The following is a 25,797-nucleotide window of genomic DNA, read 5'->3' on the forward strand; positions in this document are numbered from 1 at the left end:
ATGATTCCTTAAAACATACTGCTTAGAGGGATCTGGTAAGCTAAATTTTCTGAGAAGGTAGCATGTTTAAATTCACCACAGATCTGAGAAAAAATGCAAGTTCAAACTCAAGCTGAAAACATCCTTACGACGTGCAACTGCACTTCTAAGCACAACTTGTCATCTCTCCTCTCTTTGTTCTGGCCACCCAGAAGCAGCTCGATCAAGCTGACATAGGGGGAGTGCCCATGTCACCCCTTCATGGAAGTATTTTTCAGTGAATGAGCAACATTACCTGCATGCCTTCTTGACCAGAGATCCCCACACCCACATCTGCCACTTGGATCATGCTGACATCATTGGCACCATCACCTAAAGATGACAATACACAGTTTTGCTGTCATTGGTAGCTCAGGAATAATTAGCAGCAGCAAAGCAAAGGAAACTAATTGTTACTGAGTGCTGGGTGCGTGTGGGAAGGGAGATGTGGGGTAGGAAGGGATCCATCTTTGGAATATAAGGTTGAAAGCTTGGCAAAGATGCCAAGACATTCTGATAATTTTTGACTTTTTATCATAGAAAAGTAAAAGTAAAATAAATCCATCTCTGTTTCTTAAAACTTAAACTCTTAAAACTCTGTTTCTCTGACTTAAAATTCAAGTGTCAGGGCTGAACTGCATAAATACTAAAACACTGGAAGGCTGAGAATGAGCTTCCCAATACTCCTGCTCCCTGATTAGCTGTCTGTCTGCAATTGATATGACTAAGAATGAAATGCACAAGAGAGGCCTCAAGATACCAGCATGGGACATGTAACTACTTCTTAATATTTAAATTTACAGCCAGTGTGCTAGTGGAAAATGAAACTGTATTGGCTAATGACAAGACACTTGGTTTTCGGCTTCAGTGGCTGAGGTGTATATTCAAATCTTGCTCCAGTTTTCCTGCTGTTGGCACATGTAAGAGTGGTACGTGCTCATCTGACAAAGCTGATGCCTCTGTGACTGTGCAACACAATTCAAAGTTAGCCATGTTGATTAAAATGAAGGATGTACACAGTTAGGCTTTTAAGCTATAGCAGGTGCTTGAGTACAACTCACAGGCTCAAGATGCTCAGAAAGTACGAAAATGCAAGCTGCCCAGCCTGCACCAGTGTTTTTAAGCATTCTGGATAATTCAAGTAAACCAGCCAGATGTTTTGGACAACATATGCAAATAACTGTGTCAGACAGCCAAAGTTAAGAATTCAGTGCAAGGAAGGCATATTCAAACTAGAGATGGTATAGTGAGCATGAGGTTTATAAGCAGCACACATTTGGTGATGCACATATCACAGAAGTATGGCAATTATTATATGTCCTTAGGGTTTCTCATGGGTAGGTCCAAACCACATGTAGGTTTCACATGGGTAGGTCCAAACCACAAGCTTAAACTCGACACAGGAAAAGAACTTTTCTTTTGTCAAAATCATGGACACATGCAAGATGTTGCCAGATTTAAAACAGGGTGACTGACAAAATCTCTTCTTTGCTAACTAAGCAATCAGCCTGGAGGAAGTTTAAGTGCTGTCATGATGCCAATCATAAATCTATTCTCTATACTGATAAGACCAACTAATTTTCTATGCTGTATGGCCTACTTGTGATGAAAAACACATAACCTTGAGTTTAAACATGACTGGATGAAAAAGGACTGAGCACAATTTTGTTCTGTGTTATACAGTGATTACAAAATTGTGTTCTGCACATCATCAGCTAACTCGGTTCTTCAGAGATGTGTTCAGATGTGCCAAAATCTCATAGAATACCTGCGTCCTGGTCACATAACTTCTGTAGGAAGAAACCCCAAATACTACTCCAGAGTGCTATCTTGGTTTCCAATAAATAGGTTACAGAGTTGCCTGACACTTTTTCAGACAAAATCGGAAAGCTATTTGAGTTCTGAGACAGCTGGAAGAGTAATAGTGCAAGTCAAAACCTCAACATTCTCAAGGCATAGCAGACATCAAGGCAAGGTAGTTTAAACTGAGATACTTACCTATTGCCAAGGTCATTGCTTTGAGTTTGTCTCTGACAAGTTTCACTACCATACTCTTTTGGAGAGGGGTAGAGCGACAACACAGTACTGAACGGCATCGCTTGGCTAGTGCAAGAAATTTATCTTCTAGTGTAGGTTCCAGGGCATAAGCTAAAGTCCTTCCATCAATCACTAGGCCCAAGCTAGAAAGCACAGAGGAAGAGGGTGGATAGATAGGGATGAACCCAACAGTCATGTTTCCAGTGGCCTCATCTATTGTGTTGTTTGAAAATTTAGACTCTACGCATTGCAGACACTGTTCCAGCAATAAGGCACATGTTTCCTGGAAAAAAAAAAATCAAAATATAAGCATTCTTGAGACAAAAGAACATGTATTCAAACATTTGTATTTGCTGTAAATTTAGGCACAAGGTATATGGGGAACGTGTTATATTTGCTGCACCGTTAGAATTTTAATTTCTAATAATCTTTTCCATTTGTTCCAAACTCACCTAATTCTTCCAGAAGATATGGCAGCAAGTAGAACTTAAAAGACTTAAAATTTAATTCCTGCTTAACATGCAGTATTGGGTGGTCAATAACTTATTTTATCTCCTTTTCAGAATAACAGTGCTGGAAGATGATGAAGTCAGTACTAGTACCAAGTTAAGTATGGTGATAAACACCATGTATATGCCTACAGCTCAGATCAAATAGTTATGAATTGTTAAAGGCCAATAAAGGTTCCTTAAATTGAATTCTCTCATGTAGCCATACTCAACTAAACGATGTTATTGAGAATATAAGAACATTTAAAATGGAATACTATTGGTCTTACAGCAAAGTATGACGAAAAAGAGAAAGCTCATGTAAAATCAATTTACCAGTTCGGTTGATACACTCAAGAATGGAAAATGCCGTTATCTTTTCTTCCTTTTCAAAAGAAACTGGAGCTGGATGCTGCTGGCCTACCTCTCCTCTGTTGATCTGAAGTCCAATTTTATCACCCCATTAAAGGACTACAGCACTATCAGTCTGGTTCCTTGTATGTTAGACCATATCAGTAAACTTTGCTCTTTGACTCCTTGCAACAAGTTGAGCATAGGAAAGATCAGTAATTCAGTAAGAATTAGAAAAGATCTGTTAGGAAGCAAGACATTACTGTAGATGTGGTTTTTTGACTCTCAGTGTTAGCATCAAAGTTTAAGAACTGCTTCTCTCTCCAGAGAAAAAAACACCTGAGAAAACACGAATGACTTAGTTATCTAAATGCTACATTTCTGTGGCACAAAAGAAAGCACAAATTTTGGACAGGTAAGCAATTGTTTTCTCCTTCACATGTTTAATAACAGGTTGCTTTTAGAGACCAATTAATGCCAATAAGCAAAACCAGGGACATTTTGAGAATGCATGACATATATACTGCTATGACAAATTTTCATTCATGGTGGAGCCAACTACACACAGCTACATGTCTTCAGTAAGTTTATGATACAAGATACTATGATGTAGAGGCACGATTGACTCAGAAGCATTCAAAGACAAGACGTCCTACCTGAAAGGTACGAACGAAGCAGGAAAAGAAGAAGAAAAAAAAAAAGAGAAAAAGGAAAAAAAAGAGCCATCAAACTTCAAATTGTACAATTTGGAAAAGCAAGGCTAGCTTGCAAGTAAACTTGCTTATTGGATCTGCTTACTGGTGATTCAGCATTCAAAGTGATGATTTCTTCATCATGATCTAGCAGCTTGCAGGCATATGCAATATTAACAGCTGTTTCTTGTTTGTCTCCAGTGAGAACCCAAATCTGCAAACCAGCTTTGCGCAAGTTTGCAATGGTTTCTGGAACACCATCCTGCAAACGGTCTTCAATGCCAGTTGCACCTAGACACACAGAAAAAGCAAAATAGTCCACAAAGCAAGAATACTTAGTGTCCAAGTCAAATAGTAACTTTGTAGATTTCAAAAAAAAAAACCCAAAAAACAGCAGTCACTTTTCTTGGGAAATAGCTAAACTACCAAGGGTTGCACGCCTTGGGCAGCTTTTCCAGGGTATCGAGAGGAGCAGAAAGTATCTGGAGTAAATATCTGCATTGCCAACAACATATGCAGAATTCAAAACTTCAAAAGCAATCTAATGCCACTAATGCTGATGTTCCTTTGCATATTGTCTCTGCTCTGTATCTTCACCATTTCTTCTGAATGTTGCCAGAAGATACTTCTGTTTCTAAAGAGTTTCAGTTCTTAAGGGTATTAACTGCCTTTCCTCAAGGAGAAGAGGCTGGGTCACTAGAGATTTCTCCTTTTTGAAGAGGAATGACATCAGAACTGCAGCTTTGCAACAGCACATTAGGCTGCAGAGATAAACCTTCTCTGGCCTGATTGCTGTTCTTTTCTCTTGAAGAAAGATATTGGTTGCCAAAAGAGATATAGCAGAGAACAAATCATAAATCTGTTCACCAAGATGGGAAAGTAAAATGCGGCTTTTTCACGCTTTCAGTTTCTCTTTCTACCTGTTATATGAGACTCAGTATCTTCCCTATGCTTTCATAAATCAATTGAGAGAGACAAGATTTTCAAACACAGTAGCAAAAGCTGCTCAGGACCAAGCTCAGTGTCACCATTGATAGATCAATGCTCCCCTGAGTTTCAGAGAGCCTTCAGTGTGAAGACATGCAAGCTCTCACTGCTAGAGAATGGGGAAGTAACAAACATCCAAGTTACCTGGAACAACAAGAAAAGCAAAGTAATTTTTTCTAAGCTATTTGTTATTCCTATGGTTATTCCTTGAAAAATAAAAATTGGCAATGGAAGTCTACACAAGGTCTGGGCACTGGTCATATAGATGGAAACACAGGGGCAATGTCAAGAAAGATATTATTATCCACCATAATAATAAAACCATGGTGGGATCTTCCTGATTAATGTGGTCTCAGTCACTTATTGCTCCTCTTTCAGTCAAAGGAAGGAAACTGACATTTTAAGGGACTGATTCATCTAATCCTAAAAAGTATCTAACACAGAGCAAATGGGGTTTTTTTGTTTGTTTGTTTTTGGGGTTTGTTTTTGTTTTTGTTTGGTTGGTTGGTTGGTTTTTTCCCTGTCTGTTGGTTACATGGGGAGCCCTAGAGATCTGTAGTTGGCATATCAGAAGTTAGGTGAAGTGGATCTCACCTCCCATAGACAGACATGTTGGCAATTCCGAAGGTTTCTGTCCCCAGCAGTTTTACAGCTGTCCCAGTATCTTTGACAGAAAAGTAGTTGGATGCTTGGAGTAGTAGTGGATATATCTAAATATTTTAGAACCCCAGTGCTTTCAACATCTCAATTCAGAATGACTTGAGTCTCGTGTATCCATTTTACATATACTGATACCAACTGCATTGTTCTGCAGTCCCCTTCACAGATCACACAGTCCCTGAGCATGTGTTCCAAACCCAATGTACAGGAGAGTTGACACCTCTCAGAAATGCAATTTATGAGCTTTGCTCCATGAGTGTCTCTGGTGCCACTGGAGTCATGGAAGTCTCTGATATGTTGAAGTGACACTAAGCAAACGAAATCCTGTGGACAGGCTGGGCCAAGTCCTCCTACTCTTTAGAACAGCTGATCCCATTTATGATATTGTGTCAAATCAATCTCTGTTATTACTCCACTCATTTCAATAGTGATAAAATGATGGCAGGAACAAGGAAAACAAGGTATGTCTGTTATGTTAATTATATCCCATTCCTTTGTGGTGATGCACATGACAGCCAAAAAGAAGCCAATTTCTGTACTGTCAAAAACCATTTAAGAGAAAAAATGGATTTCATAGCCAAGCTTTCAGAATTTTTAACACATTTTAATTTCATGTCCAGCTCTTATTTCATTACCTAGCAGGTGTAGATTCTTCTCTATTCGCAGTGCTGACTGAAACAGAAGTTCTTCACGGTTTTCAATAGAAGATTCTGCTTCTAAATGACTTTTTAACCAACAGGCATACTCTTCCTTGCTGAGAACCTATTAAAAAGAGTATGTGAGGGCACAGTCAATGTGATGCAGAAGCATTCAGACTTTACTGAATAAAATAAAAAAGAAGCTACAAATCAAGAACAATAAATTAATAAATGCCTTCAGTAATTTTTGTCAAGACTCTCCTTAAAGGCAAAATGAGAGTCTGCATTTACTTACTCTTTTTGCAATACAGAGGGTCCGCAGCCCATCTACAGCATACAGATTAAGGTAATTCTGTGTTTTGCTTTGAATTTTTTTTTGATGTTTGCCCCGAGGGTCATCTAGATAAAAATAAAAAAAGAAATTAGTGACTGAAAAATAACAGTAGCCGAATGGCCTCAGAAAATAACAAGTACTCAGTATGTACTTTCTAACTGATACTTTTAAAGAGCTGCTGATGTCTCCTGGGAAATTCAAGTAAAATATTCCTTTTAGAAAAAACAAAATCTTGTCTTTATGTTCTATATCTTCTGTCTTCTCCAAAAATCCCAGTAAGTATTTGTTAGAAGGACCTTTTCCTTACCCCTCATGTATTTGTTTGGCCTCAGTACTTTAAGAAATTATTATAATCTTCACAGCAAACAATACTGTTAGAAAGAGAAGTATGATATCAAATACACTGCTAGAAAATGCTTCTCCATGCCTCATCAGCAGCAGAAAAATGACACTTAAAAATATCACTTAGTTTTTCACCAAGGTTAATATCTCAAAAGGAACAGAAACAGTGCTCTCTTTTGTTTACCTAATAGTAAGAAGGCACTCCAGTTACTGCTGTACTGATATTACCAATCGAGCTGAGTCAATGCAACAAGTCCTGGATATGACAGTGATATCATTTAGAAGAGAATTTACATTTAAGCAAATCTCAAGTACTACGATCAACATGAACATGATGGTAACACATTTTGTTCCATATTATTACCTGAAATTATATTTTCAAAAGTTAAAAGCAGGTGATATTCATCTTTTTATCATCTAGGATCAGGTTCATGTATTACATACTGTAGTAGTAATCTTAAATAATATGAATTGCAGGGTTAGTATTAAACTAAATGTACAAGCTTGTTTTGAGATTGGAACCACTGAGTGAGAATGAGTGGTACCTTGTGGCAGGTCTTCCTGTTCCCTGATCTAATATTTTTTTTCCTAAAGTTTGCATTGCTCCTTAATGCAATATTAGTGTTACCTGTACTCAGAGAGTCAGGTGAACACCGCTCATCAGCAGAAGTCCAAATATCTCAAGACCTACTACATATGACCTTAGTTCACTACTGTGTGTGCTCACCTCTCTCAACTAACCATAGTGAGAACCTATGGGCACTACACACTTATATTAACTACTTAATACAGGCATCTAAATTAGATGACATAAATATCTTAGTTTTTATACTTTTCAGTGTCCATTTTCCAAGTGTGTATTCATACCAAATTTGATACTGCTATGTGTGACCACATATATATACAGTTATCTCTCTGTCTATAAACTTACACAGCATTCATCCCTTTTGTATTTATACATCAGCACACTGTCAAACTGAGGAACCTGAGGCTCCAGCACAAACATGTAGAAGTATTGACATGGAATCCCCATGTTCTGGGTTTTTTTTCCATAAAATCTCAACCATGTATCCATACATCTTTATTCACTGTATAGCTATCTTCTCACCTTAAAGACTATCTGGATGTCCCTAGGTCTGTAAAGACAGGAGCATAAATATTCATCTCTTCCTAAGGGACTCCATAAAGGGTATTTGGTATTTCAAGCAATTCTTCATTTTAGCTCTCTCTCAGGTTAAGGTCATATGGTGAATACTGGTAGGAATATCCTGGTGTGTCTGTCCATCTATCTATTAATGCTACCTATGCTATCACTATAGATTTTATCAAAGTATCAACACAAATACATTATTCCAGAAGAACATCACTACAAATATTATTTGCAATATTATTTGCATCTGGAAAGCTTCTTACACTGTAGTTTGTGGCTTCAACACACACACACCATGAGGTCCCTTCAGAAGCTATTAAACCTGCTCCAACATAAAGTGGAAATGTGCCTATACTGAACTGGCAAACTGACACAGTTCTCTTTAGCTTCTTTTCTATTTGTACATTATCTTCCTTTTGACATACATGACTTGGCTGTGTAATATGTTTCTCTCAGAGAAGTACTGCAGCAAACCTTCTGGTATTAGTGAGTCAGTTTTTTTAACTTTAGAAGAATAAAGTAGGCAAGCACTCTTCCTAACTTTTTGTGATACATTACTATTCTAGAGAGAAATTTATTTCTTGCATATCTGATACAAAACTTCTTTTGGGGGTGGCTATTTCAGTCACTTACTGATTTGAAATGGTGCAAACTTGAACAGGTGTTTAAACACACACAAAGTGATTTCTATCACTTTAAGTACTGTTAATCACTTCAAATCTGTCTGATTACCACAGGCACGACTGCAATGATCACAAGGTCAAATGATTTACCACCTTCAATGAATAAAACCAGCAATTGTCTACAAGTAGAAATGTGCACATCATTTTCTGTATGAATTCCCAATTCCAGCATGGAAGACTGCATATCCCTCTTCCACCAGCATATCAATGAGAGCTAAATCCCTTCCAGCTCTTCATGTGCCTCATCAGTCTTATCCTGAGATTCATATTATGCTCAGAAGTTTGAAGGAGGAAAGAAATCTCTTGCAGACAAAACCCAATTATGGAGATTCTTTTTAGCTGGGATGCAGTGTTAATGCTGATTAGTGTGACCACAAGCACCATGAAAGTGAAAACCAGCAAATAAGCCTCCTCCAGAAGAATGATAAAACTAGTGGTGTTCTGCTTGCTTCATTTCCTTTCATAATCACAAGCTGCAAAAAGCCAACCCAGTCATTGTTTTCTCAGTGACTTATGTTCACAGTTCCTGTGCATGTTGGTTATAGACTCAACCAGTAACTTTCTTATTTATGAACATGGTGACTTGAGATAAACTGAAAACAATACACTCTTGAGAATAATTTCAAGGCTTTTGGAAGCAACTGTATGCTATCAGAAAACGTCAGGCTTCACAGTCTCAACTAGATATACAGGCAGAACAAGTGGAGATAAGTCATAAACTTAAGTTGTGAGGCTTATGGTGATTTCAGATTTTCTGTAAGACACAACTAGAGCTACATCATACATTTGCCTCTGGTTGTTCCTTATGTCATATTTTAAAATGCTATTCCTTCCAAACAAACAGGATGCTTGTGTCTGATAGGACACAGTCATGCATCATGATGCTAGACCTCAGAGATTTTGTTGCCTTGGGTTGCCTTGGCTTTTTAGTCTAAGACGGTCAGAATTACAAAGTCTCCAGATCCACACTTGACTGGTGTACAATTTACATGTCCCTGAGGCACTAAGATAGCAAAGAGCATGCACTGGGGTTAGCAGTCATGTCAATTCACTTAACTGGACAACTCCTTGAAACGATAAATGCCTAAATTCTTCTGGCCTTACATCTCCTCTCATATTTGCATAATAGCCACAGACTAAATCTTCTGAGCCTCCCTCCACCTGGAAAATACCTCCCTGCAATGGGAAGGAGACGCTTTTCCCTCAGGAACTAATATATCCACTGACATGAGGATACTTCAGGCAGAAACTGAGAACGCAGTTCCAGCAGTGAAGCTCCTCAGGAGAAATGCCAAAATGTTTTTTCCAGACAGATCCACTGAAATGTACAGAATTACTGAAGCCATCAGTAACTTATAGGGCTAGAAAATAAGGGATACTGCTTATGAGGTTCCAGTGGCTGCACTATATATTGCTCACAAAAGCAAAATATGCTAAAACTCATAGTTCAATTTGGAGTAAAAATCTGAAAAATAAAAGGGCACTATTTCAAAGCCACATTCCTTTTGCGTGCCTGTGAAGATGCTGGAATTCACTACCCTCTGACACACATTACCTTTGGTAATGCTGCTGTTAGGTTTCTAACTGGCCTTGCTGGTTTTAACCAGATGGGTCCTAGATCTGCCTGAAATTTGCCTGAAAATTCCATTGAGTCTTCTGTGAAGAGACACAGCAGCTGTGCAAATAGTTTTTATATAGTGACAAAATAATCTTGGACTTTATTTTTAATTCTCAGTTCTCATTCTGAGAACTCATGTCCAAACATTATTTTCTAGGTATGTTATTAGAAATTCTCAGTACTACTAATTCTCTGTTAGTACTTTGGAGGGAAACAAATTTCCACAGATGCTCTACGCATCTTCTGTGATATTAGATCTTTACTAGAAAATTATTCATGAAGGACAAGTTGTTCTTAATTTTTTTTGGCTCAGATTTGATTTACATGGCTGTAAACAGAAAATTAATGCCAACGTTTTTCTGTATTTCATTAAGCTAAAATTACACAGTAAAAGCCTTTCACAATTGTTTACATCCACTAATGTCAAATTAACCACAAAGTCAATGCATTAGTGAAACATGGGAAGTACCTCTAGAACTTTCAGGCTCTGTGCATTCATTCTGAGGTAACCTTTGAACACTGGATTAAATTCAGTGTTGAAAATAGAGTAAATTAGGTGCAAACTGAGTCATACAAACTGAAACCCAGGTGTCTCCTCTAACTTCTGAAAGCTTACAGGGTTCTTCTTGAATCCAACAGATTTCAATTAGCAGCTATTTAAAGTCTTTGTTTCATGTGACATGGGGGTACTGGGAGAATACTCCATGCTTTAGGGAAGTACTGCATGTTCACAGCTCCATGTCTATTCCTTGCAAGTCAATTACATATTTGAAGCCAACATTTCTTGTTGGAATGGCATCTCTCCTTCTTTGCCACAACCTTTCTGCTTTGGTGGCTAACTGGTTCACAGAGCCCTTTACACACAGTCACAGTCAAACCAGCATAAATTAACTGATTTATTTATACTAACATCTAGCAGCAAAAGGAAGTAAAGCTTCACAAAGGAAAAAGAAAGGGGAGCTGCAATAGAAGTGCCTGGGTTCCATATAAAATACTCAAATAGCCAAGCACTGCCAGGCAGGTTTTCCTGAAGAAATGTAAATTGCTTTGGCAGAGTTTCAAGGAATTCCTTCCTAATAAAGTTTGATAGTTGAAGATATTGCACAAAGTTAATTTAACTCATTCTTGTAAGGTGAGGAACTGGTAACTTGTTATAGAAAATGTAACAAACTATTATAGAAGAACTGGCTGCCATCCTACCATTGTCTATATTCACAACAAGAGCAGGCAGGTCTCCTTGCTAGACAAGGCACCAAGATAGGATGAGTTTTTTCAGCAGTTAACCAGAACCATCTCCCTCCCACCCCTGTTTTCACAAAGGTAAGAAAGAGGCATACCTGAAGAGCAGGGTAGAAGAAGATCCATAACAACTGAATCTGCTCCTTTAGTGTAAACATTTATTTCATCTGTGAGAGGATGTCTGACTACTACCGACATCCTCTTTCTGACGGAATCAAAACCCAATGTATGTAATACTTCAAAGTTTAATGTTCCCAGGTGAGGTAGCTCCACTGATACCTGGTCAGACAGCCTTCCAACCAGCGAACAGTTATATGCCCTTGCTGCATAGACCAGAGCAGCTTCATCAGGACTCTCTGCTTCATAACGGAGTTCTCCTTCCTCAGGTCCACTCCTCACAGCTGTCCGGCCTTGCTGGGAGCTGTAGCCATTGTTATTGATCTGTGCAGAGTATGCCAGCTTCTCTTCCAGTTTTAATAAAGTGCTATCTGTAGATGAGGATGAAAGCACACTTAAGCCAAATCTGTGCATTGATTTGCTTGTAGCCAGACTAGATGAGCTGCTGCTGTTGGATCCAGAGGTTAAGCGACTTGGAGTGAATCTTCGTATGAAGTCTTCTATGGTTTTTACTGGAGATTTTAGTTCAAATCGATCTCTAACCTTGAGAAATAAAAAGGAAACCAATGAAAAAAACTGAAGACAAGCAGTACAAGAATTCCGACATGGGTATTCAGCTAAAGCAGTTCCAGCTGAAGAGGAAAATTTCTTTGAGAACAAGAAGTAATGCTGCTTGTATAACAAGAAAGTAAAGTAAAGGGACAAAACCTGACTTTACAGCAAAAAAAAAACCTTATCAGAACTCAGAATTGTGCCTCTGTAAAAGCATGTATGTTTGTATTAAAAACATTTTTCTTCATTCATCTCCTCAGATCTGACTAATGGATAGTTTATCAGTGTTGCATCACCAGCAGCAGTACACACTAAGACCTATCATAAGCAGAAATCACTGCCATTCTTTGTGTATTTTCAGTGAAGGAAGTTAAGAAAAAAGGTTAATGAAAGAGTTTTCTATTGAAAGTATGTTATCAAAAAAGTTTTATGAGAATAGGCCAATGTCAGCAATATTCTCAATAGGAATATGTTGAAATAAATAATTTCCTCTGTCTTGTCTTCAAGCATCAAAGCATTTTGCTTCTGTTTTAGGACACATCTCTATTTACTTAAATCTTTTTTACAGATACAATGCTATTAATGATAATGGTATATCCATAGTAATATATATTAAGTTACTGTATAACAGTGTGGCATTCCTGAAACAGCAGAATTGCGCCCTGTCCAAATGTTTCCCTGGCACAAAACCATGTCCTTTTGCAGACTAACTCACTTTTTATTCCAATCTGAAACAGAAACAACTCTCATAATTTTCTCCAGAATGGAAATTCTATCTGCTGGTTAGCTTTAATACCACATTGCTTTACATTTTCCTCTTACAGATCATCTTGGGATTGCATTTTTGAAATTCTCATTCATGAATGACACTGGGTTAGGCTAACTGAAGCAGTAATGATCATTAGTTCTCATCATGAGCTTAAGATGCATCTTTTGCATAACTTGAAAGTTTTAAATGATATTTTAAAGTATATTCTCTTTTTAAGCTTTTAAGAAATGTCTCAGCCTTTTCTTAGTTTAATTCATATGTACAAAATATTCACAGACAGCTTACATTCTTTTCTGGGAAGTCTTGCACATATACCAATTAGTGTCCACACATACTTCTGCACACACTTCCATGTACTAAATGAGTAAGTCACAGTAAGAAATACTGGGAAAGATTCAGAAGTATCTTGAAATTGTTGAAGAAAGCATCTTACCTTGAAGGTAACTGAAAAAGCTGACATATTCTGTTTAATTAATGCTTAACTAAAACAGCTTGATTGCATACAGGATATAAGAGCTTTTTCCTGGTTAGTTCTACTTATTTCTCACATGAACAGGAAGTTTTAATTTCCCCAAGTTACACGATAAATTAGTATCAATGCAAAAGAGTCATAAACTTTGATCTGATGTTTCTTTGACTCACCTTTTGTCGGGGCTGATTTGGTGCAGTAACTACAACTGTATTACATATAGTCAAAGCAATGAAGAAGTCAAAAATGTCACACAGTTCTGGACTTAGATGGGATAATGGCTGTTCGTGGCTCCTCATAACCTCCAGATGCTTTGCACATTCATTCACCTTTTCTAACAGGCTCGGATCAGGTGTGATATCCTTCTCCTAGTAATAAATAGCAATTATTATATCTGTGATCATGCAAATTTCCAAAGCAGCAAGAACAATCAAAGCATCCAAAACAGTGTCAATATAAAGGTTTTATGTTGGCCCTAGATCATACAGTGGAGTTGGAGAGGACTGTAAGGCACCTATTCTAGACAATAAGCAGCTAAAAATGAGCCTACCTACAGAAATTGAAATATGAGTGTGTTATCAACTTTTTCACTGTAGATCACTATAGCAGCAATACTAATTTACTTTTGGGGTAGTGGATAAAAGTGTTACATACTTTTACTCTTCACTCTTCCCTGTCTAATGGAAGACATCTAGTCCTGAATTGTGGTACACTACTGAGTGCAAAAGAAAGGAAAAATTAGACAACAAAGATGTTGAAAGCTTGGCCGTGTAGCAGTACAAAAAAAAGAAACCAGATAGTATTGTTTGCTAGTGAAGGACAACTATCCACACATTTGAAGGTAATTCACATGTTTTTTTACATTGTGAAAAACAACACACTTTCCACTCTAATTCATCACTACTTTCTATTTATTTATTAATCTATTTCTTGGCAGAGGAAAACTCTGGTATATTTAAAAGAGGATGTATGCAAGGATATGAAAGATTAAGAGAAACCAATCTAAGACTCTTTCTTCAGTAGAATTTTATTTGCTGATGTTCAGCTGCTAATGAATCTGAGCAGCCACAGAACCCTGGTGTAAAAGCTGCAGCTTACTCTTGACTGAAAGAAAGAAGCTTCACCAGTGCAAAAGGATTTTTCTGTGTCTGTATTTGTAATTGTTGTAAGAGTGAACTTGTGTCAACAGTGCAACAATGCAAAATCCTTAGTTAGACACAATTTGGCTTCTCTGATGTCTTATTAACATTCAGCTCATGTAAAACTTCCAGAGAATTACAACAGTATAATATAAACAAAGCAAAGTTATGATGACATAAGCTCATCAATATTTTGAAATTTAAAGTTGTTTTTTTGTTTTTGTTTTCGGTTCTTTTTAATATAACACATGAAATCCATTGATAATCCTGAATCATGCTAATAATTATGATATGGTGTATGTGAACAGTGTCGAAGAACTGGAATACTTAGTATCCAGCCCAGAAACTCCTAGTTTTAGAATCCTTTGACATAAGGGGAAAGAAGAGGAATATACAGAGCAATTACAATCCTTAACCTCAAATCTTACGCTACTCTCAGCTTCTGTAGATAAAAGGAAGGCATACAACTTTTTTTCAAAATTACAACATAACTAAAACAGAGGTTTCAAATTGTCTTTGTCCTTTATCCAAACTGCCTTTATCTTTAGCTTGCTCCTACAGAGAAGGCATTTAGATAAGATCTGTGCCACCACTTGATTGTTTTTTCACAAACAGCTGTGACTAAAGACGAAAAAATGGCAACACGAAGTCTGTAAGAGGCACACCATGTACTACAGTTTTCTTTACCCTTCCCTTTTCAGGACATTGTTCTGTTAAAAGATAAAGGACACTTTGCACTTAGTTCTCAGGACTTACCATTGGGCTACTGAACGCAGTGTGCTTCGAGAGTATGCTTGCTCTTTTGGCTTCAGCTCTGCTACCCGTGCGCCGGTGGGTTTTGGTGCTCTGGCTTCTGTGGACAACTTTGATGCTCTGATGGCTGCAGATACTGTCACGCTGGGATAGAGTTCCTCCTTTTGGGGCTGCCTCATCTTCCTCAGAATCTGGTTCTTGGTACATGGCTAAGCGTTTAGCTATCAGTAAAAACAGAGGGAGAAATGTTGCATATGCTAAAAGAGGCGGAGAAAGAGCAAGAGGAATAAAGTGACATTGTTGCAAATGATGTGGTTTTAATATTATCCTGTGCCTTTGTGGTAAGAATGAAGACTCCATTATCAGGGGATAACAAAGTTTAGCCTTAATTGAACGACAGTATCCAAGGGAGAATGTGGATAAGGTAATTAGAAATGTAACACAATACACTGCCTCCCTCATCACTGCACTCTCTCTGAGAGGTGACACACTGCGTTTTCCAAGACTATTTCACAGCTCAGCCTGATGAAATCAAGCAAATAATTTGGTCTTCACTCGCAGTAAGGGAAAGAAATAAACAAATCCAGAAAACTTTCTTTTTCTTTCCAACACAATGTGGAAATTTCACAAAAAGCATTTTCCAGCAAAAAAGTCACATCTACCCCATACTAGTTAAGCGACATCTGAAGTGCCCTCAGAACAACACACCTACAGGGCAATACTGCCCTTATTTTACATACAGAGATGAGGTTCAGAGTAAAAGGCTTTCCCAAGGTCAGGACAATCTGCTGGGCAGTGGAGACACGAGTCCATATGCTTGACTTGCAGGCTGCTGCTAGAGCCACCCTGGAGTCTACCCCTTCCTCTCTGAACAGCGTGGCAGGCAGGGCAATGCAGCATATGGCAGTAAAACCAGGGAACCCTCACCTGCTGCAGCATTTGGTTTAATCACCATTTGCTGCAGTGAGCAATACCTACTGTACACAGAGCTCTCCCAAATGACGTGTTTTAGACGAACACTTCCCAAGTGAAGAATCCAACTACAACAACTGATGTTAGAAACCAATCCTGGTAGTTTGATGTAAAGAAGTTAGAATGAAAACACAAAGAAGAGGTGTGAAACAGCCATGGCATCCAACTCCTCTAATGATAAGATCCCTTTAGCTCTAACTGATTCCTAGCATAGTTTTCCATTCCTAAACAACATGGGCATGTAATAATCTGGGTTCTTCATTAGACAGGCACATGCCACTTTAGCAGGTATCTACTTATTCCTTCATTAGGCTTCATTGAATGGCTTTTCATTATACCCTAAAATAATCCAAACTATCCAGATAAGACAATACAAGTTACATACTTGTGGCTTGGCTTTGTTTCCATTCTCTGGTGTAACAAATCAGATTTTCATAGTGTCAAATGATAAATCACTAGCGTGTAAGTCAATTATTCAGGTATATATATATATATATATATAATAAAAATCCCAAGAAAGCCCATGAAAATTTTTCTTCCAAAATACTTCCTGAGCAAAATCTTGCATTACATATAGTGCTTTGGCACGGCATCACTTTTAACACAGATATAGCTCGATGATCAAAGAAAAACCCATCTTTGCCACACGCTGCAATTTTCAAACATGTTTTAGCTGTCAGTAAGGAGTTGGAGGAATTGAAATAGGACCACACACATGGTGATAGCTCTATCAGCAGAGTATCGTACATCAGAGGATTTTTTTTTTCAGCTCCATTTGAAATATGCACAGGCTTTGTCTGAAACGTGGGAGCTGGGAGAGCTTCCCAGGCCTGGCTGTGAATGCACACTTGGTCCTTGCTGTAACTGTGTGCCCAGGTACAGAACATCCTGTGCTTCACCTGGGCTCCTGCTGGAAGAAAAGTCAGGCCACGGAGGTACAAAGGGCCACAGACAAACTGGAGACCCGCACTGTGCCAACCTTTAAGATTTAAAACAATCTTAAGAACCACATTTTTGTCCACAAATGTGGACATTCAGTCTCTCAGGTAAAGCATAAGAAAAGCTTGGGGTTGCAGTAGGAATAATCTTTCTTACTATGGATGCTGGGCATTTGAATGGCAGATTGACAGAATGCTGCACTTCTTCATGTAACAGCTAATATTCCTTGACAGGGAAAACACTGCTATAGCTATTCTTTAAATTTTTGCAAAATGTGGTACCTGGTTGGTTCCACTCCCTTTTAAGAAGTTTTTTTTTTAAAAAGGATACCCATTTTCGTTAATAATCATATCTACTTTAAGCTTCTACTTGGAAAATACATCCAGTAATACATGATTCTGAACATATTGTCATTTTACTCTCTATAAAACCTTCATGGTTTAGCAAAGAATGCATTTCATGCAAGTTATGCTTGCGTAGCATATATCTGTATTCTTCATTGCCCTTTCTTCTTTTTTACATTACATAGAAAAATTGTCTGTTTATTTAGCATATCAAAAGCTTTTTCCTTATTTATTGGAATTGTACCAATAGCACTGTCATTTCTAGTCTATGTAATATTAGCTACCTCTCGCTCTCTACACAGGTTTTCGTTGTACCATATTCATTTAACAGTTCCTGCCACAGAGGAAAAAAAAAAGGGAAAGTAGATAAAAGACTAGAATCTCATTTTACTCAAGTCAAATGTAATTATTTTGATACAAATGGTGTTATTTCAGTTTTATACCAAGGTAAGCTTGATAACAAATAAAACAGGCCTTAACACCTTTGAACATTTTCTGAAGTGCAGTCTTATATATTATGCAGAAAGCAGTTTGAAGAAATAATGAAAGCCAGTTCAATCGTTACATTATGGCTAAGGTTCACAATGCTTCAGCTGTGCAAAGTGTGCTTCTTTGGGAACACACTGTTCTCTCCACCCACTCAGCCCTCTCCGATTCAGAGCTCCTGTGAACATTATAACCTGAAAGACATTGTTGTGGGATGCTTTTCAGTTTCAGCACTGAAAATTGATGGCCTTGATCTTTTGTCTGATAAGGAAGTTTTTATTAAGAGCAAAGACACAAACAACTTTGAGAAACACTGCAATTTACCTCATGAAATTCAAATTTCAGTATCGTCTAGTTCATTTTATATTTACAGTACAAAGAAGAAACAATAATTAAGACTTATTCCATGAACTCTCCTCCATCTTTCAGAAGACAATAATTAAGTTATAAATAAAACTCCTGTAGTAGATTCTAAGTATCTGAAGAGTCTTTTTTTTTTTCTTTAAACAAGCCCCCCCACATTTTTTTTTGTTTTGTTCTAGCTTCCATGCTATTGATGTTCTACAATGAGGAATCCATTTTTCAGGCTGACCAAAGACCCTGTTGCAATACAGCCAAATGTTGCACTAACAAAAGAGAGGATCAGGAAATTCTAAAGGACTTCCAGAATCAGAGAACCACAGAATGTTTTTCTTTGGAAGAGACCTTCAAGATGATCCATTCCAATCTTTGACCAACACTGGAAGTTCACCACTAAACCATGTCCCTAAAGGCCAGGTCCACACGCTGTTTAAATACCGCCAGGGTTCATGACTATTCCAATAGTGACAACCCTTTCAGAAGAAAATGTTTCCTAATATCCAGCCTAACCCTCCCCTGGGATAGCTTGCATCCACTTCCTCTGCTCCTGTTATATGCCACCAGGGAGAAGAGGCTGTCTCTCTCCTTGCTCCATCCTCCTTTGAGGTACTTGAAGAGAGCCATAAGGTCTCCCCTCAGCCTCCTCTTCTCCAGACTAAACAACCCCAGCTCCCTCAGCTGCTCCTCATAGGACTTGTGCTCAAGCAGAATATAACTGCAGACCCTCTAAACCAAAACAGTTCAGCAGTGTGGAGACCCTAATTTCAGAATTAGATTATTAATTTTTATCCCAAACCATTTGAATAAGGCTGTTACTGAACTACCACAAAGTAAATCAGGATGTGCAGTACTCAGCACCACCTTATTTCTTTATTTAATGAGTGCAAGATTATTTCACTCTGAAGTGTACTCTCAGTTAAAGACTGAGTTAAAGACTGAGTCATAAAGACTCAGTTAAGCAGTTAGCATCCTATAAATTTGTACAAGTGTACTAACATAATCCTAATTTACTTTGTAGAAACTTCCCCATAAGGACAAATTTTGAGATTAGAGAACATCAAGCTTTTCCTTCCTCTCCCCTCCTGGCATCCTCAGGGGCTTGAAGTCCTTTGTTAATAACTATTTAGAAATGGAGACCATTCCTACTTTTTGGAAGATTTCCTGGAAAATTGTGAGTGTAGGTATGCACTTCAAAGAAAGTATTACTTGCCTCTAAATGTGACTTACTCTGCTCTTTATAGGATTGAAAATGGGGCACTTTCAGTGTACTGAGTTTTTCATGTTAGCAATGGATGTCTCTTCAGTTACCAATTAAAAATCCTCAAAAAGTAGTAGCAAATATAAAGAGAAACTACACACAAACTAGATAGAGTGCCTGAAGCACCCAGTCCTGCTTAGGGTTTTGATCTTTCTGGGAAAGGCCTCAATAGATTATTCCAGTTTCTGCAAGCTGTGAAATTGTAAAAGTGGCAGGTAAGAAGTCTCTTTGGAAGCAACAGCTGTGTTTATGCAAAAGGCTTCATTGATTTTTATGTTCTGGAGTTGGATTTTTTTTTTCTTTTTTCTTTAATAAATCAAATTCTCTAACATGGTTGGAATGTTCAGTCTATGTCCTCTTGACTACATACAAGAAGTGTACGAAAATTCCACTTCAAAACAATCCCCTAAGCTAAGAAAGAGATTTTTTTTCATATAATACATTTTCCAATGAAAAGTAGTTGCTGGCCAATCTTCAGCGAGGAAAAATAAACAGCAGAAAGAAACTCCTTTCTCAGATGTAGTGATTAAGAAACTTTGCTAGACAAAAGAAAATCACTGAGGTTTTCAATATTTGCGTTCATGCCCATAAACTTTACTTATTCTTATGCTGTTCAGAGGGTTTTTTTTTTTTTCAAAGTCATTGGAAGGAAAGGAAAAGAATGCAAAGAATGAAAAAAATTAGATTTTTCAGATTTGTGTGGCTGAATTAATGGTTATTCAACTCATGTACTGTTGAAAGTTTCATACAATGTGTGACTAAAACTAGAAAAACAGAGATAACAACCCATAGGCAAGAGTGCCATTAATTCAGTATTTGGAAAACAACTAGGGAAAATGTTAGGCCAAGAGTATGTGGTTGTAGATAAATCATAAAAAAAATTTCAGAAGCACAGTCAGTTTTTGGGCACCTACATCCTCTAGGATTAGCAGAGAGACCTGGGGCATGGCTAGTTCCAAGAATTATTAGAATCTGGCTACTAGCCTGAAGTGAAGAGCTATAATATGTCAATGTAATTTTAAATATAGGGAAACAGTCCCCTTTTTCATGTGCTCACATTCTTTTCTGCCAGGACGAAGTACTGGTTAGAGGTTTTTTTGGGTTTTTTGTGGTATGTATCACTCCTTAGCATTGTCATCTTACTGTGGATGCAACATATAACAAGATGTTATCTTTAAGAAGTAATAGATACAAGTCCATCCATTTGGGGGATTTAACTGAAATACAGTGTCAATGGGTTTTCTAAATGCCTGGAACATTTATGAATGGGACAATCATTCTTCCACCTGGACTTGTCCATTACAGTTCCTGTTCCTGAATTAGCACACTGCAAACCAAGAATTTGTTCTCTCTTTGAAGGAGAGAACAGAGCAGATTTAAAGAATGCAGGTCACACATGAAGTGAAGTGGGAATTCTCTTCATCTGTATTTAGAATTCTACACCACAAAGAAACAGGAATGTATTAGACAACAAATGTAGTTGTCTCAAAAAAGTTCTGATGAATTAGATCCTAAAAATTATTAATTTTCCTCATTAACTATAAAGTCACTAGATGACTATATTCCATACAAATATCTAAAATCTTAACAAATCCCATCCTTACCAACATGCAGGAAAATATTATAGGTGACATCAACAATGATGTGTACTTGACAGAACTTGCATCATGGAACTCAACCTTCCTCTCAAAGCCTCCACCAGTGTTCCTGGATTCTTCTTTAGTGTTAAGCTTTCACATAGCAGTACCCATGAGTAATACTTTGTACTAACTCCAGTTGGCTAAGAGATTTTGTCCCATGCTAATGTAATTTATTGGCCTCTCTTATTCTCTTATTATTTTGTCACTTCTTGTCTAGACTAGAACAATGTAATACTCCTGGGCACAGCACCATCATCTTCCGAAGAAATTTAAAGCTAATAAGAATTTCTGCAGCAAAATGTTTTCTCCACCAAATTAATGAAAACTGCTCCCTATACTACCTAAAAAAAAAGTATTAAGTCTTGTTCAGGGACTCAGTTTCTATTTTAGAAGCATTTAATTGCTTCAACGCTGCACAAGGTCCACATAAGCCTCTGTGATGAAACCCATGATTATCACGTCCACATACGGTGCAAAACAGAACTCCCTCTCATAATCATAAAGCTCACCTTGCACATGGGAAATTTACATTGCTTTGTGGAAAACATTTCTGAAGAAAATAAGGACACTCCCACCACTCAAGAAAAGACATGCTACCTCAAACACACCAAACATAACACAGCCTGTAAACTCCTGCCAAAATCTGCATTGCTTTCATAAGGAAAGAAAGAAGGGGAAAAGAACAAAGTACATGTAAGGACAGCCACACGCTTTGCTTAACGCACCAGTGGGAGAAACTTGAATGTGATGATGACAAATGCATTATAACAACCCATGTAGAACAGAAAAGATGGGATAACTGCTCAGAACTGAACAAATTTGGGGGAGAAAAGCTTATAATACGGCACAGAGAAAATTTGTGAAGGCTATGCACAATCTGTTCATTGAGTAATTAACAGATAAGCAGCAATCCTAGATCATACAGAAATAATACTTCAAACAAAAGATAAAGCTCAAAATTGAGGAAATGTCAGATCTCCTCTGTGGGGATAGCTTTTCTCCTCTCTGTGTGTGCATGGCTGAGCTCTAGAACAGAGGGGATTTAGATGACTTCAGAGTAAAATTTGCCAGAACTTCTTAGCATGGGAAAAAAAGGGTATAACATCTCAGCCTTGTTTTCAGATACGGCTGAATGAAGATGTTCTGACTGAAATTTCTCCCTTAGAATTCAGGCCTGAGCCTGAATTCCTTGTAAGGAAAACCTGAACCAAATAATTGAAGTTCTGTACAGCCTTCTGTAATTGAAAACAGGATCTGATCATGAGAAAGGTCAAGCTACTGGAATAACAGGCACTGCTACCCAGCCACAGCAGAAAAACAAACTTAGTCCAAACTGTGTAGATGAGGCACTTCAGGACATGCTCTAGAGGGCATGGTGATATATACATACATATATATATATATATATATATATATATACACACACACACACAATTTTAAAATTTATTTAATTATTTATTTTGGGGACAGGGACATTGACGGCTGGACATGGTGATCTTAGAGGTCTTTTCCAGCCATGACAATTCTGTGATCCTGTGTGATCCTGTGTGAAATTATCTGCTGTCTTCAGCTTTTGAATCTAGACCTGTGTACAACAATTTTAAATTTTTTCCTTCGTCTGAAGTGCCACTCAGAGTTTCATTCCAATTAACAAACCACTAAGCCTGAAAAATTACTCAGATAAAAGAAGAAAGACACAGATCATCTTTTAAAGAGATAACAAAAGGCAGATCCATTTGATTTGATTTTCTTGAGTATATGGCAGCCAAGTGAAAGATTTTAGAACTTTCTAATTCATGAAAATTACAGCAAAACCTGAGTTTTAGAGATGGATGGCATCAGTTATAACATAGGCCTAAAAACCTCAGAGGGTAATGTAAATACTCTGGTATAAGACATAGAAAAGTGGCTGACAAATGATATGCAAGTAAGCACACAGCAATGACATGTTGTTCATGCACTCCCTAAAAAGAAAAAGAGCAGTGATGGACATTTTATCATAGCTAAACAAGGAGATTTCAGCAGCAGAAAAGAGATGAGATGGTGAGAAAATCAGGCTGGAGAACAGAGCTAACAAAAGACTTGAATGATGAATAGTTTTGTATTATTATTTCTGATTATAGTGGAAAATACCAATCGAAATTATCACTATTTATGTACCGAATGACAGAGAAAGACCTATTTTCAGTAGAGAAGAAAAAAATAAAATAGTATTTCTATATTCTGTGTGAATTTAAAATTTGTATTTGTCAGAAATTTTATACTGACTGCAGTTACAAGAAAGCCCAAATGTACCCATAAGTGAAAAGAATGACTGAAAACAGACTCAGTTTATTTTATGTATTCAACACTTCTGTTTGTAGTAAAATTTGCTCTGCTTTCATTAACATTTGTACTGTAAACTGAAATCATATGAGGAAAGCATGGACAAACTTAGATTTCTGTTAAATACATTACATTTAAATAAAAAAGGATCTGAAACTCAATATGCAAATTCAGGAGCCCAAGTTCAGCCTAGATATTAGCTGATAATGCCAAGCTCATAAAAATACTCTTTCTGTATTGTTTTAGTTGGCAGTACCATCATTATCACTCCTGCAAGGTACAGAGTACACTGTGGAATTAGTATGAGCAAGCAAATGATCAGTGGTAAGGAAGAAGAAAAATAATGAACAATCAGAGCATCACAAGCAGAATTAGGTATCCCTCAACATACACTTAACTGTAATTCTTCTCTCTTACCTACAGTACAGAGGTAGGAAGTCAGAGCTTCTCCCTGTTTAAGTTCTCCTTTCTGTAACACTAGGATACTAACAATACCCAAACATGTAGTTTCTTGAAATAGAGTTCCTTAAATGTAAAATATCAGTACTATTTTAAAATAGGAGAAAAAAGAACAATCCTGGCATAATCCAAAACTTAAAAATACATTTTCTAATTTGAAACCTTATGAACTCTTTATAGCGTGCTTTAGATCTTCCAGTCTATTTTGATTATTTCTCTTATTTCTCTGTACCTTATTTGTAAACTGAATTTGTGTAATGACCTTTAATCTTCACACATTACATAGATTAAGAAACTTATTTTTTGTAAATAAGAATTTAGTACTGTAGATGTCAATATTTTCCTGCATGCAGACTGCGTGTGATTTGAGGACCTAAGATCTTTTATGTCAAGAACAGTAACAACAAAATGTTAGAAGAAAATAACGCAAATTACAAACAATTCACAAAACAGAAAATCACTTCATTTTAGAAAGGTGATGAGATGACAGAGAGATGACAGCCCTCATATTCCTTTGTGACAGAGAATGACTTTTTAGTGTTAGAAACCGACATTCTTTCAACTGCTGTGTTTATAGAGCAACGAAGATACCTTAATGCCGACACCTCTCACATAGGGGCACTGAAAAGTATCTGATGAAGGTTACAAAACATGTTATTAGCTCAGGTTATGTTTCTTTTAAGTACGAAAACCAATAGCTTGGTTTACATCTCTTTCTCAGCACAAACTGATAATTTCATTCCAAATAAGACACCAACCTTTCTGTATACTTAATACTCATGTTTTACAACGTATACTTCAAATACGCAAAATAATTTTGATACCAGTTGCACTTTCGATTTGCTAAAATTAGCCATGTGCTCAAGTGCTTTAGCAGTGATAAGTGAAAACAAGAAGCTTTAATTGCCTTGATAACACTATAGATGTTATAGAACATTTTGATAAGATAGTCATTGCAGGCTAAACGCAGAAATCATATTATACAAATCTGATAACAGCTATTACGGACTTTTTGGAGTAGACGGATACTATTTCTTCTGTTTTTCTTTTTTGATTTACAATTACAGTAACATTTATATCTACTTCAGATTGCCCAAAGTAAAGCCATGAGATAGAAAACAAAATCATGAGCTCACCGTTATCATCATGGGAATACTCTATTCCAGAAACAGTACATCTTCGGAAAACCATCTTGTTTTCAGTAAGTGTCCCAGTCTTGTCTGAAAAGATAAACTGCACCTGACCTAAGTCTTCTGTGATATTTAAAGCTCGGCACTGCAGCTGAGAGTCTGTTTCCTCATCATATAAATCTCTATCTTGATGAATAAAATATACTTGGCAGATTTTAACTATTTCAATGGATACATACAAAGAAATTGGAATCATAACCTGGAATACACAAGGAAGAAGGAAAATTAGGAGAAAGTAGAAGCAAAGATACATTGAATTATTAAAAAATAGCAAAGTTGGTACTAGACTAGGACATAAACATGAATTTTAAGCATGTTCAGAAAGAGTTTATTCAGTATTTTACATGAGGAAAAACTAAAGTGAAATGCATTATTAAGTCTGGAAGGGTGATTACCAAAACTTGGGACAGAAGCAAATCTTGTTTTGGCTACCAAGGTGAGCTTAAAACTGTCTGCATTATCTTGTTACATGACTTAGTGGTAGAGCTGGTACTACATATGCTGCACATTTATAACTTTATTACAGCAAACTATGAACAGAGGTGACACCACATTCAACTTATTACCTGGAAAACTATGATCACTGTCAGAAATAAATACACTGAAGCTAAAATAGGAGACAAATATTTGCCATCAGGTCCTGGGACATCAAAAATTGGTTTCTTCTTCTCATCATACTGCCATACCCATAACCCATGACCTGCAGAGGAGTTGAAAGAGAAAAAAAACGCATGTTACCTCCAAGGAAAAATGTTTCTTGTACAGATTTTTTTCTTAGACCCAAGTTA

The 25,797-nt window shown here is 37.2% G+C and overlaps 1 protein-coding gene across 2 annotated transcripts in view; it reads right to left on the reverse strand.

The window, feature by feature from the left end:
• Positions 1-25,797, reverse strand: part of ATP10A (ATPase phospholipid transporting 10A (putative)) — a 112,199-nt gene that overhangs the window by 12,767 nt on the left and 73,635 nt on the right. For both annotated transcript variants that reach the window (XM_071746492.1, XM_071746481.1), the window contains exons 6-15: positions 25,576-25,709; positions 24,956-25,208; positions 15,040-15,257; positions 13,318-13,512; positions 11,336-11,897; positions 6,167-6,270; positions 5,869-5,995; positions 3,693-3,877; positions 2,017-2,338; positions 275-351 (exon numbers count right to left, since the gene is read on the reverse strand). In XM_071746492.1, the coding sequence (XP_071602593.1) occupies positions 275-351; positions 2,017-2,338; positions 3,693-3,877; positions 5,869-5,995; positions 6,167-6,270; positions 11,336-11,897; positions 13,318-13,512; positions 15,040-15,257; positions 24,956-25,208; positions 25,576-25,709 (2,177 nt within the window). The remainder of the gene's footprint in view (positions 1-274; positions 352-2,016; positions 2,339-3,692; positions 3,878-5,868; positions 5,996-6,166; positions 6,271-11,335; positions 11,898-13,317; positions 13,513-15,039; positions 15,258-24,955; positions 25,209-25,575; positions 25,710-25,797) is intronic.

This window comes from Heliangelus exortis, chromosome 1 (assembly GCF_036169615.1).
Source record: "Heliangelus exortis chromosome 1, bHelExo1.hap1, whole genome shotgun sequence".
In the NCBI taxonomy this organism is placed as follows: Eukaryota; Metazoa; Chordata; class Aves; order Apodiformes; family Trochilidae; genus Heliangelus; species Heliangelus exortis.